A 15,957-nucleotide genomic window follows, 5' to 3' on the forward strand; every position below is an offset into this window, starting at 1 on the left:
AGAAGCTGCTTTCAGTGCCTCTGCATTTAACCTAATCTCAGGTAATTGAGGCCTCGTGAATGGCAACCCACTCCAGTCAGTACTTTTGCCTGGAAAATCCCATGGACGGAGGATCCTGGTAGGCTGCAGTCCATGGGGTCGCGAAGAGTCAGACACGACCGAGCGACTTCACTTTCACTTTTCACTTTCATGCATTGGAGAAGGAAATGGAAACCCACTCCAGTGTTCTTGCCTGGAGAATCCCAGGGACAAGGGAGCCTGGTGGGCTGCCGTCTATGGGGTCGCACAGAGTAGGACACAACTGAAGAGACTTCGCAGCAGCCAGCAGCAGTTCCCTTTGGTGGAGAAGAACTACTTAAGTCTGCTTTTAGGAATAGCTCATAAAATCACAGCTGTCGTAAAATTGGCTATTGTAAAATCATGTGCAGGAAGGATTTGCACACAGGCCCAGCGCAGAAGGGAGGAGCAGCTTCTTGCTGGTTAAAAAAAAAAAGGGAGAGAGAGAAAGTTCTCTTTGACCCACTTGCTGAAGTGTCACAGGGGATTTCCGTAGGGTGGGCTCTCTTAAAGCAGTTTAAAAGCTGGAAAAAAGAAACAACCAATTTCTCTTTTTCTTCCACAAATAGGCTATGGTCTTGATAAGAGAATGCATCCTTATTAAATGTTGAAACTGACTTCTGGCCAGCTGAACCAAGCTTACTGCATAGTACAAAAGTGATTTCTCTAAATTCTTGTTTTTCAGGGTCCAAAAATGTGTTGTGGGTATCTTTCACGTAGGAAAATTGGTAAAAACCAGTGTTTCAGGCTAGAGATTGGCAAGTAAAAAATATGACTGTTGGGACTGAGGCCTCCAGCTCTGAACTGTCAGTCCTCCTTCTGCATGTGTAGAACAAGTAGGCTGGATGTCTGTGGTCTCCAGTGAGCCCTGAGCCTAGATTCACAGCCCACCCCTGGCGTGCCTTAGGCCTCTTGCTCTGTACACTGCTGCTCTATTTTCTTTCTGGTCTCGAGGGCCAGTTCCAATGATTGCTTTTTCCTGTGTTAATATTTTTAACCTCCAAATTGTTGTTTTACCATTTTATTTGTGGTGAGTGAAGAAATCCTTTCATGTGTGTGTTAGTCGCTCAGTCTGCCGACCTTTTGCAATCCCAAGCACTGTAGCCCACCAGGCACAGGTTCTTTACTGTCTGAGTCGTCAGGGAAGCCCAACCCTTTTGTGGGGGATGTGAAAAAAAAATCAGGGCGTATTTAACCCTTTCTGGAGCCTCATGGCTCCCAGTTGCTCACACCTGAGCTGCAGGTTGGAGAAAAGATGTAGAAGAATGTAGCCCAGAATGAATGTTGCCCTTTTACTGTCACTTCCTTTGAGGAATGCTCCTCCTCACCTCTTTCAGGAAACACAGAGATAGCCCAGAGCCTGCACCCCACTCCAAGCTAGGCCTCTGTCCCTGGGGTGTGCCCCCTCCTTCCCCATTCTGGTTAGCTTGATGGGTTTGGGAGCAGGGGTCAGAGCCAGATTTTGTCTTGTTCCCTGTTTCTCTTCTGCTTTCCCACACTCACGACACTTTTTCCTCTATTTTTGTTCTCTAAAAGTAGACTGCTTTTTAAAATTAAGCCTGTGGAAGGCCATTTCTAGAGGGCAGGGAAAGTTCTGTTTCTGATGTGGTGCTGGCTATGTGAGCATTCATTGAATAGCGACTTGGAATTGTACGCTTACAGTTTGTGCCCTTTTCCGTATGTCTGTTTCACCTGAAGGACAAAATGAAGATTTTGTGATTTATTACAAGAAGAGTAGCAACGCATCTGTTACCAAGGAAAAGCAAAATGAAGGAAGATGATACAAGAAGAGACAAATTGATTTTGATTGATGTGAAAATGGGGAGTCTGAGGTGAAAGTGGGCAGCGACCCAAGAATTTTAGGTATTTGTCCTCAAGATTTCTGCAGCTTTTTAGTAGCGTTTGTTATTACAGTAGTGGAAGATTGGAAACGATGAAATATTAAGTCATGGTTAAATAATGGCACAACCAAAAATGAAATACGACTTTGCTATTAAGAAGTAAGCCATAAATGTTTGTTTATTAAAGCCACTTATAAAAGCATAGTGCAATCCCATTTAAAAAAATTATATATTTTATATGTAGGCACAGAAAATAATCAGGAAGAATGTAGCCCATAATATTAACAATGGATTATCCCTGAGGTAAAGAATTATGGATGATTCTTCCTACCTTAGCTACATTTTTTCTTCCAGTGAGCATGCATTTTTTGCAGAACACAGTAAGAAAGGAAATGCCTTGTAGGGCTGCAGCTGGGCTCTTAGCCTCCTCACCAGAGTCTGTCTGCCACATCCCTTCAGCTGCTAGCCTGGGGTGGCCAGGGCCTGTGCCAGCTGCTTGGTCACAGTTCTCCCTTTACAAGCTGTAAAAACTCCCCGATGACCCAGGAGCATATTTGAATACAGAATCTCAATGTTTAGAGAGAGTTGAACTCCATTCAACTTTCCTGACGTTCAAATCATGCTTGCAGAGGGCGGCCTCTCCTCTTTCATGGGTCCTTCTGCAACACAAGGGCTGGGAGAACCATCTTGCCTCCAGGCTGGGATTTCCCAGAGGTTTTCTTCAGAGGTCAGGTTGCTCATTTTCCAGGATTTGGTTCACTTCTTCCGCTTCATTGGAAGAATTCCTATTTGTATCATTTCACGCTTGATTATAAAAAAATAATCTGATCCTGTTCAGCAGTATCACAGAACTCTGTCAAGTTTCTTGTCCTATTTCATTACCTCATCGAGGCTCTGGGTGCAGTCATGAGTCTATCACAGGTGCTTCAGAAATAACTAGTTCTCTTGAGGCTTGAGATCCAGCGCCCCACGCTGAGACAGAGGCCGCCGGAAGAAAGACCTCAGTGGTATGGAGTCCCTGCTAGGACTCTGATCCAGCTGTTCCCCATCTCTGGGCCTCAGCGTTCTCCTTTGTAAAATAGGTGGAGGAGAAGTTGGGGCTGAGTGGGTGCCGAGGCCCCCACCAGTTCTCACAGCCAGATTCTGAGAACACAGCTTGCGGTAGCTCTGGCCTGCCCGCCCTCTACCGCAATATGGGAGCACAACAGCGTGAAAACCGTTGTGGTATGCCGTAGACACGACAGTCTTGTTTTGTATCAAAGTAAATAATAAAGAAAAAGTAACTCTTTCCACCCCTCCCCCATGAAAAATAATAATAACGAGAAGGAAGGAAGCACTGGAAAAATCGAAAGGGAAGGACTCTTTCTTGCTCTCCCTCTCAGGAGAGTTCTCAGTCTGAAGTCTTGTAGTGGCTGTTGCACGAGGCCCATAGCTATGTTAGATTCACTTCTCTGAGGGGCTGGGCTTGCCTCCTTGTCTGACCATGGGCCTGAAAGAGAGGTGGGTGACTGTCAGTGCAGCAAGAGCCCCTGCAATTTGATGCAGCATCCACCCATGTCTACCCCACCCCTACACACCAGCTTCCCAGCCTTCATGGGGGTCTGAGGACTTGTCCCCAGGCCACCAGCATGGCATTGGGTGAAGGACCTCAGCAACCCTGCCAAGAACTTTCCTTGTGCCATCTTGAGATGAGAGGCTGGAGAACATGCCCAAGGTCATGCACATAGCTAAGAGGGGTTGGAGCCAGCATCTGAAGCCAGTTAGTCTAGCTTCTTAGAGACTTTGTCAAGGTCCCCATGGAGGTGTGAGAAGCAGGCTGATAACCAAGCCATCATCTGAGTTGATTCTCAGCCCTTGAGAGGATCACAGCATTAGGGGAGGATGTGAATGAACTACCATCTGTCAAGTAGAGCTACTTTACCTAAAAGTCCCTTTGATAACCCAAATTTGATGTGTTAATTCACTACTGGGCTAGCACCTTCTAAATGGGCTGATTCATTGTGAGTGTCATGTCTATACACACCATCCTCCAAAACCTCTGAGTTGAAGCTGAGTTGCCCTTGGTCATCACTGAGCTTATTAACTCAGGTGTGTGAACTGCTCATAGTTTTAATCTGCATGGTTTTGTATTTTGGGACAGAGTTTTATTCTCAGTTACTCATTTCAAAATTTCAGAAAAGATAAAGATAAGGGATGATTCTCCTCCAAAAACTTCCCAATATTGAAACTGCTAAAAAATCTTTCTATTCTCTTAAAGAGTATCCACTTGGTATATCACCTCTAGTATATGCATTGAAAATTCATTATATTTCCATTGTTAAAAAATAACAATGTATATAAGACACTGAACTTGGGTTTCTGCAGAGAAGTATCAGGGAGTGTGAAATGCAAACCTCAGGTATAAAACTTGAAACATTTTCATCTACTAAAAGGAACTGGTGAATAGAATTGGTTATCGTTAACCCCCTCTGCCCTGGCCCCCAACCACAGAGAGGAGCCTGGGCTTTGAACAGAAGTTGCAGCTCTCCTGCTTGCTAGCAGTATGGCCTCAGACAAGTCACTAAAGGTCCTAAGCCTCAGTTTCCTCATCTATAAACTGGTAACCACACTGACTACTTTAAAGGTTGTTATGAAACTTGAAACTTAAAAACTTTATATATATTCATATATATAAAGCACTGGTAAACTTTAAGGTTGTTATAATTGAGTTGGCCAGAAAGTTCATTTGGGTTTTGGGAAAAACCTAAATGAACTTTTTGGCCAACCCAATATTATTGATGGGTGGCTCAGTGGTAAAGAATCCACCTGCCAAGCAGCAGACGTGGGTTCGATTCCTGGGTCGGGAAGATCCTCCGGAGAAGGAAAAGGCAACCCACTCCAGTATTCTTGCCTGGGAAATCCCATGGACAGAGGAGTCTGGTGGGCTATAGTCCATGAGGTCGCAAAGAGTTGGACACAACTGAGCAACTAAACAGCAGCATTATTGATAGCTGACGTGTAAGCATGACTCTGCCACCTTGGCTAGATTTCCTGATCTCTGAGCCAGTGATCTGTGAGATGGCACTGTGGTGTTCCCCTAGGGGGTTGCTGTGAGCATAAGGAATTCCCTGGGTGTGACTCCCATCACTGTGCTGGGCTAGAGAGGGCACTTGCTAGATGTTAGTGCAGTGCTGCCTCAGACTAAGCTGGAAGGAGAAAGGAGACTGAGGCCTTTTTTTCAGACACCATTTTTCACTTTTGTCTTTTCCTGATCATTTCAGAATGATCATGGGCTGGAATTGGATGAGGGAGTCACTTGAACTGCCAGATAGTTCTTTGCCTCTATCCCTGACTCCCCCTTCTTCCCAATCCAGTCCTTGGCAGTAAATTAAGGCCCTGAGTTGCCACAGGGAAATGAGCAACTGGGGCCATTTTTTTTTAATCAAGTGATATTTGGTTCACGTGATAAAACTGACTCTCCCCGCCCCCCCAAAAAGCTGCTGCTGCTGCTGCTGCTGCTGCTAAGTCGCTTCAGTCGTGTCCAACTCTGTGCGACCCTATAGACGGCAGCCCACAAGGAGCCCCCGTCCCTGGGATTCTCCAGGCAAGAACACTGGAGTGGGTTGCCATTTCCTTCTCCAATGCATTAAAGTGAAAAGTGAAAGTGAAGTCGCTCAGTCGTGTCGGACTCTTGGCAACCCCATGGACTGCAGCCTATCAGGCTCCTCTGTCCATGGGATTTTCTAGGCAGGAGTACTGGAGTGGGGTGCCATTGCCTTCTCCACCCCAAAAGCTAGACCAAACCAATGGGAAAATAAAAAAGTTTTCTTAAGAAAACAACAACACTCAGACTTCCTTGGTGGTCCAGTGGCTAAGACTCTGTGCTCCCACTGCAGGGAGCCCAGGTTTGATCCCTGGTCAGGGAACTAGATCGCACATGCTGAGCTAAGAGTTCACATGCTGCTGCTAAAGATCCTGTGTGCCACAATTAAGACCCAGTGCAGCCAAATAAATAAAATCTTTAAAAGAAAGAAATCAATATTTATGAAAGAAAGAAAACAAGACTCAGACGGAATCATCCAGATAAAAGAACCTCGGGTCTTTGGGGGCTTCCCAGGTGGCGAAGTAGTAAAGAATCCGCCTGCCAAAGCAGAAGACAAAAGAGAAGTGTGTTCGAGCTCTGGGTCGGGAAGATACACTGGAGGAGGAAATGGCAACCCACTCCAGTGTTCTTGCCTGGAGAATCCCATAGAGGAGTCTGGCGGGTGTCCACGAGGTTGCAAAGAGTCAGACATGACTGAGCACGCTTGGATATAGGATTAAGTGGGGGAATTCTTCAGGTTGGGCCAAATGAGACAGACATTCCCTGAAATCACACTGCTCTGCCCATTAGCCCACCTTGGCCTCCCTCTCCTCCCCAGTGTCAGCCTTCTGCCTGCCTCTGTTCAGACACTGTGGTGACTCCCTGGACCTCAGGACTCCGCTGCCATGGCCTCTGTCTGCAAAAGATCCCCACCATCTGCTGCCTGGGGTGAGCAGGTCCAGAGATTATAAGAGACTCACCTGGGACATTTGCAGACACGTCTTCGGTTCCCTGGATAAGGAAAAAGAAGGGGTAAAATGACTATCTCACCATGACCAATAGTTACAAACATGATTTCTGCTTCACTTTTCCTGTTTATTTAGGATTATAAGTTTTTTCTAGTGTGGCTATGACTATTTTATTCAAACCAAACAATAACTACATCAATGTTATAAAAAATACATCATAGGTGTTTGGTGGTCCGGTGTATGGGACTCTGCCCTGCCAATGCAGAGGGCCAGGGTTTGATCCTTGATCAGGGAACTAGATCCTACATGCTGAAACTATTAATAAAAGATCCCATGTGCCGCAACTAAAACCCAGCGCAGCCAAATAAGTAAATATTTGGAAAAAATACGTCATAATAAAGTAAGCTTATAAAATGACAGTGTATAATAATGACTGACACTGAAAAGAAGATTAACTTACTAAAACACAAGCTATAAAGCATAATATATTTACATTTTATGGTTTTAGTAATTATTAAAAGTAAAAAATTGAAGTATAGTTGATTTACAATATTGTGTTAGATTCAGATGTATAGTAAAGTGATTCAGTTATATATATATATGTAAATATATGGGGCTTCCCTGGTGGCTCAGATGGTAAAGAATCTGCCTGCAATGCAGGAGACCCAGGTTTTTGATTCCTGGGTCAGGAAGATCCGCTAGAAGAGGAAATGACAATCCACTCTAGTATTCTTGCCTGGGAAATTCCATGGACAGAGGAGCCTGGTGGGCTACAGTCCATGGGGTCCCAAAGAGTCAGATGTGACTGAGGGAATAACACATATACATATATATGTAAATGTATATATACATGTATCTGAAGTGTTAGTCGCTCAGTCGTCCCCGACTCTTTGCGACCCCATGGACTACAACCCACCAGGCTCCTCTGTCCATGAGATTTTCCAGGCAAGGATACTGGAGTGAGTTGCCATTTCCTTCTCCAGGGGATCTTCCCAACCCAGGGATCGAACCAGGGTCTCCTGCACTGCAGGGAGATTCTTTACCAACTGAGCTACAAGGGAAGCCCATATGTAAGTAAATATTTCAGATTCTTTTCCCTTATAGATAATTACAAGATATTGAATATAGTGCTATGCAGTAAGTAGCATTTAACTGTTGAGAATTGAGGTGAGGTCTTCTTTCCCACCCCTCTTCACATCAATTTAAAAAGCATTGCAAATGCAGATGTGGGTGAACGTGGGTTAGGACGGCCACCTGCAGTAGAATCCAAATTAGGGTGGGGGCTCGCAAGGAGGGGGCCAAGGATAAACCACTACCTGTAGTGTTTTTGACCCGGGCCTCCTGGGCACTGGTCCTCGGGCACAGCGGGGCCCCGCCCTGCCCCCATCCCCATCCCAGGCGTTTGTAATAAGCCCAGACCTGCGGGCTTTGCGGGTGGAACACCCCACCCCTGCCGCTGCCGCTCCGGGAATGAGGCTCTGCCTTCCTAAAAACTTCCCGGGAAAGAGAAGGGGTTTTCCCCGCGTTCTCTCTCCAGGAAAGACAAAGGCAGTGCCTGGCCCTGCGGTGCAGCTCAAAGTTCCAGAAATCCGAACCCAACTGAACTGCCCGCAAGGGCTGCCTAGAGCAAAGCGATGCAAAAATCGGGCTGAGTCTTCCCGCGCGATTCCCCAGGGCTTACGGCGGTAGCAGATGCTTGTGATGACCAATGACAGGAGAAGGACGGCGCAGGTCCCGACCAGGGGAGCCCAGATGTAGATATCGCAGGTGAAGTCCAGCCAGCTCGTGTCCACTGACGACACAGAAGACGCGGACATTTAGGAGAGGGCCCGGGATCCCCCACCCCACTCTGGGGATCCCCCCACCCTATCCCACCCCGCTGGCGCGGGCACGTCCCTTTCCGGGTTCCAGCTCTCGTTTCCCCACCGCTTGGGCTGCTAGGAAGGTCAGTGGGGCCCCGGGCGAGGGTCTTTGCCGCGCCCGCCTCACCTGCGCTGCCCGCCGAGGGCCGGCACACCTCTGAGCGCGGAGAGACAGACCTAGTCTGCGGCGCGATGGTGGGCGCCCTCGTGGACGGCCTCATCGCCGGCGTGGTGGCAGGCTTTGCTGCGGGAGCAACGGAGAGTGGTTAGGCGCCGCGTTGGAGCTGTGCCCCCGAACCCTCCCCATCTCTCCGCCAGCCTTTGCCGAGGGGGCGCTCCCTCCGGATTAGCTACTGGAGGAGCCCTAGACGCTCAGCGGAGCTCGGCGCTCAGCGCAGGGAGATGCGGAAAGACCACCTGGTCGTCTGAGTGTGCTGGGTGCCTTGGATATGAACACAGAGGCCCGTGCCCCTCCGCCTGGCCTCTCTCCAGGGCCCCACCAGAAACCTCGAAGGCTTGGAGGAGGCAGGGGTCGGGGGTGGGACGGTGGGACACCCCCCTTCTACTGACCAGCAGAGGGAAGCTCAGATAATTTAAGTGCAATAACTTGCCCAGGATCATACCAGCCCGGAACTCGAGCCCAGATCAACCAGACCTAAAAAGTCACCTTGAATTACTACCCAGTCGCACCCTAGCCTCAGTTTCCTCGTCTGTGAATTGGGAACAGTATCTCAGTAGCCCCCAGAGGCTCGAACCCCAGGAGACTCGAAAGTAGCTGTGTCCGTGTGAAAAACGGACTCAGACGTGAACCCCAAAGCCCACCCGGGGCGCCCGAACCTGGCAAGAAGACAGGCACGAAGTTACTGAAGTACAGGATCGAGTTGCTCAGGGCCGAGCAAAAATAGTAGCCTTGGTCCTCCTGGCGGAAACTGCTCAGGGTGAGCTGGAATTTGGAGCTGTCGACCTTGGCGCCGGAAATGTGTCTGGGGTCCAGTCCCTCGGCTAGCTTGGCCCGTTGGCCGGAGAGGTATATTAGGAAGGTGGGTCTGGGGTCGTCCCCGGGTATCTGGCGGAGCCAGGAGCACCCTGACGCCAGGCTGTGCGGACTCAACTCGCATTCCAGCTGCACCTTCTCGCCCAGTTTGGTCTCCTTCTGCGTCGGTGACATCCGAAACGAGAGCGACCCGAGGACCGTGGCGGCATCTGCGGGGCACGGGCAGCGAGACTGAGCCTGGACCCCCAAGCCCCCCGCTCCCATCCCATGCCAGCCCCACCCCTGCCTCCCCAAGGGGTCGCCAACTCACCGAGCAGCAGCAGGCCCAGCGGCAGGATCAGGGCGGTCAAGAGTGAGGCCATGGCGCGCTCCCGCCGCGGAAACTCGGAGGCTCGCAGGAGCCGGTGGATCGCCGACCGGGCCGGGGGAAGTTTCGCCCTTCGACCGGCCGCCGAGCCCGATTTCACATTCGGAGGATGTGATGTCACTTGAAGCCCCGCGGAGGAGAGAGTCGCCCTCCTTTTCGCGGTTGTCACCCTCCAGCCCAGAGAAGGGTGAGGGTGTGGAGGTCCGTGAATGGGGACCCGTCGAGGCAATCTGGCCGGGTGGAAAACAAGGATAAGGATGGTTGGAAGTGGCCCTTGGAAGGGCTCTCTTGTGGGTGTGACAGAGGCAGAACAAGAAATGAGAGATTTCTAGAAGGGAGGGTGAGCCAGCAGGAAGGAGAGAGAAATGTCCACTTCCTTTGACCTCACTCAAAGTGGCCCTGGCACCGACAACTTGGGGCTTTAGGTCCCGGGGAAGTGGGTCCTGAGGGCTGAGACTAAGAGGAGTTAGTGAGTAGCCCACGTCCGGGGAACTCGGACAGGAGAGTCTGGGTGCCCACAGAGGAAAAAAACCTTCTTCCTTCCATTAAGGAGACTTCCACCAATAAGCCAGTCAAGCAGTGCGTGGGGCTTGTGATTTTCTGCTCCTCATGCTCTTTCCTCAGCAGTTAAACCTGGCCACCACAGCCTCATTTCTTCAAGGCCACTGCAGCAGCCTCCACACTAGCCCCTGTTCTGGCTAGTCCCCCAACCACACTGCTGTGAACTGTATTCTTCAAAAGGGAATGTGATGGTGTCACTCTTGAAGCCTCCTGGTGACCTGCAGGTCTGCGTGAAAGCTCTGCGTGGAAGCTTAGCCCTGCCTTGGCTTGGAGCCTCTGGGTGCTGGTTCTGCCCAGCCTCCTGCCCAGGCCCCTGCCCTGGTCTTTCCTATTCACCCCCCACTACATGCCCATAGGGTTATCCTATGGTGCGCTCAGTCGTGTCTGACTCTTTTGCAACCCCATGGACTGTGGCCTGCCAGGCTCCTCTGTCCATGGCATTTTCCAGGCAAGAATACTGGAGCGGGTTGCCATTTCCTACTCCAGAGGATCTTCCCAAGCCAGGGATCAAACCTGTGTCTCTTGTGTCTCCTGTGTTGGCAGGCAGATTCTTTATCACTAGTGCCAGTGATGATCTGAACTGTGGGCTCCCTGTGCTGGAATGCGCTTCTGTTTCAGACCCTGGCCAGCTCCCAAGCCTTGGGACCTGAATCTCATTCTTCTGGCTCTGGGTGCTTGGCAGGCACATGTGTCAGCCTGGGTGGAGACAGTTCTTCCTGTCTGAACCTGACACACATGTGGCCCCTTCTTTTTTCGTCTGCTGCTGTCCTGAAACCTTCCACCCCATAGTGGGTCCCCTCTCTCATTTCTTCCGGGTCTTCCCACTTTGCATCCCATAGTGCAGCGATCCCCACTTTTTGACATCAGGGACCAGTTTAGTGGAAGACAACTTTTCCACCGACTGGGGGCAGGGGGTGGTTTGGTGATGATTCAAGCACATTTTATTTATTGTGCACTTTATTATTATTATTACATCAGCTCCACTTCAGATCATCAGGCATTAGATCCCAGGGGTTGGGGACCCCTGCCACAGCGCGTGCCCCTCATGCTGCTGTCCCTGTTTCTTGAGACAAACCACTTGGTGTTATCTGTTCCATGTGTCTGCCCCATCCATGAGTTCTGCCCAGTGGCGAGGCCTATGTCCCAGATACCCTCCCAGATGTCACATGTCATATCACCGCAGGCTGAGCTGTGTTTGCAAAACTGCAAAACTCCCTTCATGGAGTCTGAGCTTGAGTGTTGGATGGGATTTTTTTTTTTTAACTTTGATGTCAACCCTCTCCCTCACCACTCTACTCAAGGCATCCGAGGTACTTACTCTAACACACACCATTTAACGTTTTATATTTAGAGTTTTTTTTTTTAAGTGTCTTTTAGATTACAAAAGTTATATATTATTGAAAAACTTCAGACAATTCAAAAAAAGACTATGGGGAACCTTCCCTGTCTCAACTCTCCTCCCATCGTCCATTCTCTAAAGAAAACCACTTATGTTTGCCCCTCATATATAGTCTATGCACAAACAGATGCTTGTACATCATTTTAGACACATGGTTGTACTATACACATATTTTTTTGCAACCTGCATTTTTTTATCTAACAGTAGAAGAGGAAAACTTTTCATGTCAGCACCTGTAGATCCACCCATACTTGTAAAGGGGCATATTTTATATGCTTAGTCGTGTTTGACTCTTTTTTTGACCCCAAGGACTGTAGCCCACCAGGTTCCTCTGTCCATGGGATTTCCCAGGCAGGCATACTGGAGTGGGTTGCCATTTCCTTCTCCAGCATTTTATGAGTGTTCCATAATTTAGTTTCCCTATTAACAGACATTTAAGCAGTTTCTCAATTTTTAAAAAGCACTTATTTACTTATTTGGCTATGCTGGGTCTTAGTTGCAGCATGTGGGATCTAATTCCCTGACCGGGGATGGAACCTCAGACTCCCTGGATTGGGAGTGTGGAATCTTAGCCACTGGACCACCAGGAAAGTCCCAGCAGTTTCTCAATTTTTCCAGTTATTAGTAAGGCTGTAGTAGAACCAATGCATCTATACCATTGAGCAATCACTCATGTACACGGAACATTTTCAAATGGAGGACTAGGGAGGTTGAGGAAGGAAAACCCTTTGTAATAATGGATATGACTGTGGCACACAGCAGTGGTTCCCCTGGCATACCAGTATGTGTGTGTGTGTGTGTGTCTGGCTGTGTAGACACAGAGCTGTGCCTTAACTCATATGTGTGAGGGTGACAAGGAAACAGCCAAATCCAGATAGGCCACTGACAAGGCAATCCTCATTTTAGATAATTTCCTATTTTGCTTCATCTCTGTTCCCACTGCAGGAGTGTTAAATGGCCCTTTTGGCCAAAGGATGCTGTCAGGAGGGTGGTAGAGAGGATGGCCGGCTACAAAGGTGCACATTGCTGGTGGAGGAAGCATTGGAGGGAAGCCAGAGTCAACCTGCAGATATCTGGATCTTGGGGACCAGGTTTCTGAGGATGATGATGCCCAGATTCAGGGGTACAAAGCTTGAAAATCGTCCTATTCCACTCTCCCGGAAGTGAGCTGTAACTGGCGTGGAGGTCTTCTAGCCTTGCAACTTAGAAAAGTGTCAACCAGGGGGATGGCAGCTCCCTTGTGCAGAGCATGACAGAGGATGGGGGGATGTCAAGGCAACATGTCAAACCCACCGAGGAGGCTCTGCGACCCCAATGTTATTTTTCAGAGAACTGGTAGATTTTCAGCATAACCACAATGACATCCGCCCTGTCGCAGACAGAACAGATGCAACTGTGCACGTTCTGGCGATGCTTGTTTGCTGTAGGGCCAGGTGTGCAGAGGGCTGGGTGAGGACTGCCAGGTGAGCTCCACATCCCACACTGGCACTCACATGGGGTAGATGAAAAAATGGGAGCACCTCACTCTCAAATAAACTCCTTATTTTTAAACACATTCAGGGAGTGACAGGGTAACAGAGTCACCAGTTTCTATGACACAGAGGCTAGCACTCTTCCAATGCTTCTGGTCCCTTTCAGTGAAGATCTTGTCCTGCTAACCTAGTCTGTGCTCCATCCTGCCAGGGCTTCCCATGGTCCCTTAGAAAACACCAGTTTTTATGCTGATTTAAACAGGTCACCAGTTTCTAGGTTGAATTTAAGCAGGTCTTTGTTTTCCTCAAGGTATATGTTATTTTTTTTAAGATTTTTTTTTAACGTGGCCTATTGTAAAAGTCTTTATTGAATTTGTTACAATATTGCCTCTGTTTTATGATTTGTTTTTTTTGGCGATGGGGTATGTAGAATCTTAACTCCCTGACCAGAAATCGAACCCACACTCCCTGCATTGAAAGGCAAAATGATAACCAATGAACCATCAGGAAGTCCAAAGGTATATGTTCTTAAACCACAGAACTACTCAGTGGTAAAGGAACCACTTGCCAAGCAGGAGACGCAGGTTCAATCCCTGGGTCAGGAAGATCCCCTAGAGAAGGAAATGGCAACCCACTCCAGTATTCTTGCCTGGGAAATCCTATGGCTAGAGGAGACTAGTGAGCTATAGTCTATGGGATCGCAAAAGATTTGGACACGACTGAGCATGCACACACATATTCACACACATTAATTAAAGACCTATTCAGAATGTATAACTGGGTTGGGTAGTGGTAGGAAATTAGTCAGGGCCCTGTGCCCCAGCTCCTAAGATGCTGACTCAGGGCCAACCTGGAATCATGGTGTTGGAAACTAGCTGTTGTCTCCCTTTGCTGGTCCAGGAGATATTACCATCTCCTGGAAAAAGAGTTAGCTTGCTTGGGCCTAGAAAGGTCTTTGAACTCTAGAATTATCAGGGCCTTGCTTTATCTCAATCACAAACACCTGTTAATTCTACCTCACTTCTGCCATTCCCACTTTTCTCTACCCTCAACCCCTCAAGTTCAACTAGGCAATCGTCATCTCTTATCTTGACATTTTGCAGTGGTCTTCTAAATGACCACCCCATTTCTACTCTGGTCTCTTCCAGTGCTCCTGGTCCCTTTCAGTGAAAATCTTGTCCTGCTAATCCTGTGCTCCATCCTACAAGGGCTCCTATGGTCCCAGGGGGAACACTGGGTGATCCTGAATGTTGTTGGAGGCCCTGCACACTTGACTCTGCAGCTCCATCTTCATCTTCTCCTGTTTGCCTTCTTTACACCTCCTAAGCTTGGTGTCTCTTGGTTTCTCAAAGAGACCTTGCTCCTTTCCACCTCAGTGCCATTAAACATGCTATTCTTTTAGCCTGGATTGTTTTCAGCTCTGCTGTCTGCTTAGTAATCTCCTCTTCCTCAAGTCCTAGCCCAAGCATCTCCTCCTCCTGGGGCTCAGTCTCTTACCCCCTCCCCCTGCTCCTAGGAAGTATAGACCATAGGCTTCTTGGTGTCACCTGGACCTTGGGTGTTCCTAGACTGAAGCACTTATTCTGCACAGCAGTGGTTTATTTGTTCATCCAGCTTGATGACGAGAACCTTGGTCCCTTGAGGAAGAGACCTCATCTTGTTCATGGTTGTTATCACGGTGCCTAACAGGACGTGTTACACACTTGGTCTTCAAGAACCTTGTTCAGTAAAAGCTAAATGCAGGTAAAAGCAGAGTAGAGCAGACAAGAAGATGTGGAGATAGTTCATTTCAGATAAGAGTGCTCAGGAAAGGCTTTACGAAGTGGCTGGCTTATAGATAAAGTAAGAATAGGGAGAGAGGTTATATTTAATGAGGCATTTAACACATTTCCCTGGTGGCACAGTGGACAAGAATCTGCCAGCCAATGCAGGGGACACAGGTTTGATCCCTGGTCTGGGAAGATTCCTCATGCTGCAGAAAAACTAAGTCTGTGTGCTGCAAATGCTAAAGGCCATGTGCCTAGAACCCATGCTCTGCAATAGGGGAAGCCATCACAATGAGAAGCCCATGCACTGCAACCAAGAGTAGACCCCCACATGCCACAACTAGAGAAAGCCTGCACACAGCAACGAAGAGCCAGCACAAGCAAAAATTAAATAAATAAATATTAAAAAAAGAAGAATGAGACATTTGACTCCTAATCAAGATGGTGCTGATACCATGCTTTAATACGTAGTAATGGTATGGTTGAAGGTAGGAGGAGAAGGAGGAAGGGGAGAAGATGGACTCATTCAAAAGCAAGGTGAATATGGGGTGGAACCAGGGCTGAAATCAGGAGCCAGGGGGTCTGTTCTTGAGCCCGTGTCTTGAGGGTCCATCTTGAAGCAGAGGCACTGAGGGTTTGACTTCTTAGCTAACAGGGTCCCAAAGTGCTTCATCTATGGAGAGAGGCTGAAGCCAGGCTCTCTATTTGAAACAGGGGGTTGGGTCAGGACTTCTCAGTGAAAGCCTGGAGAAAGCTGTGCATTCTTCCATAGTCATGGCTCATATGGGGCTGAGTCCCTACAGTGATGGCAGGGCAGGCCAGAGACTGCAGTCACCTGATCTCCAGTGTCACCACTGAACAGAGCCCAGAGCCACCAGAATAAGGCCTGGTTCTGACTGTTGCCCTGAACAAAATAGGAGGATGGAGTATAAAGAGTTTCTGCTTTTTGTTTTTCAAACTTTCATTGTGTCACTAAACTTTATTACCAATGTCATCATTTCTAGCTGCCTACATCTGCTGAGAAAAGGAGAAACTGACACTTACTGAGCACCCTCAGTGGTCTAGAACTTGGCAGGACTTATTTTAAATCTCATGGGCCCTCTGAAGT

The 15,957-nt window shown here is 48.4% G+C and overlaps 1 protein-coding gene across 1 annotated transcript in view; it reads right to left on the bottom strand.

The window, feature by feature from the left end:
* Positions 1-2,058: 2,058 nt before the first annotated feature.
* CD8A (CD8 subunit alpha) overlaps positions 2,059-15,957 on the bottom strand; it is a 57,091-nt gene continuing 43,192 nt past the window's right edge. Inside the window, exons 2-7 of the mRNA XM_081592918.1 lie at positions 9,595-9,881; positions 9,128-9,493; positions 8,418-8,534; positions 8,110-8,220; positions 6,441-6,471; positions 2,059-3,387 (exon numbers count right to left, since the gene is read on the bottom strand). Coding sequence (XP_081449044.1) covers positions 3,342-3,387; positions 6,441-6,471; positions 8,110-8,220; positions 8,418-8,534; positions 9,128-9,493; positions 9,595-9,881 — 958 coding nt within the window. The 3' untranslated portion in view covers positions 2,059-3,341. The remainder of the gene's footprint in view (positions 3,388-6,440; positions 6,472-8,109; positions 8,221-8,417; positions 8,535-9,127; positions 9,494-9,594; positions 9,882-15,957) is intronic.

This window comes from Giraffa tippelskirchi, chromosome 4, assembly GCF_054371585.1.
Source record: "Giraffa tippelskirchi isolate mGirTip1 chromosome 4, T2T-mGirTip1v1.2.pri, whole genome shotgun sequence".
In the NCBI taxonomy this organism is placed as follows: domain Eukaryota; kingdom Metazoa; phylum Chordata; class Mammalia; order Artiodactyla; family Giraffidae; genus Giraffa; species Giraffa tippelskirchi.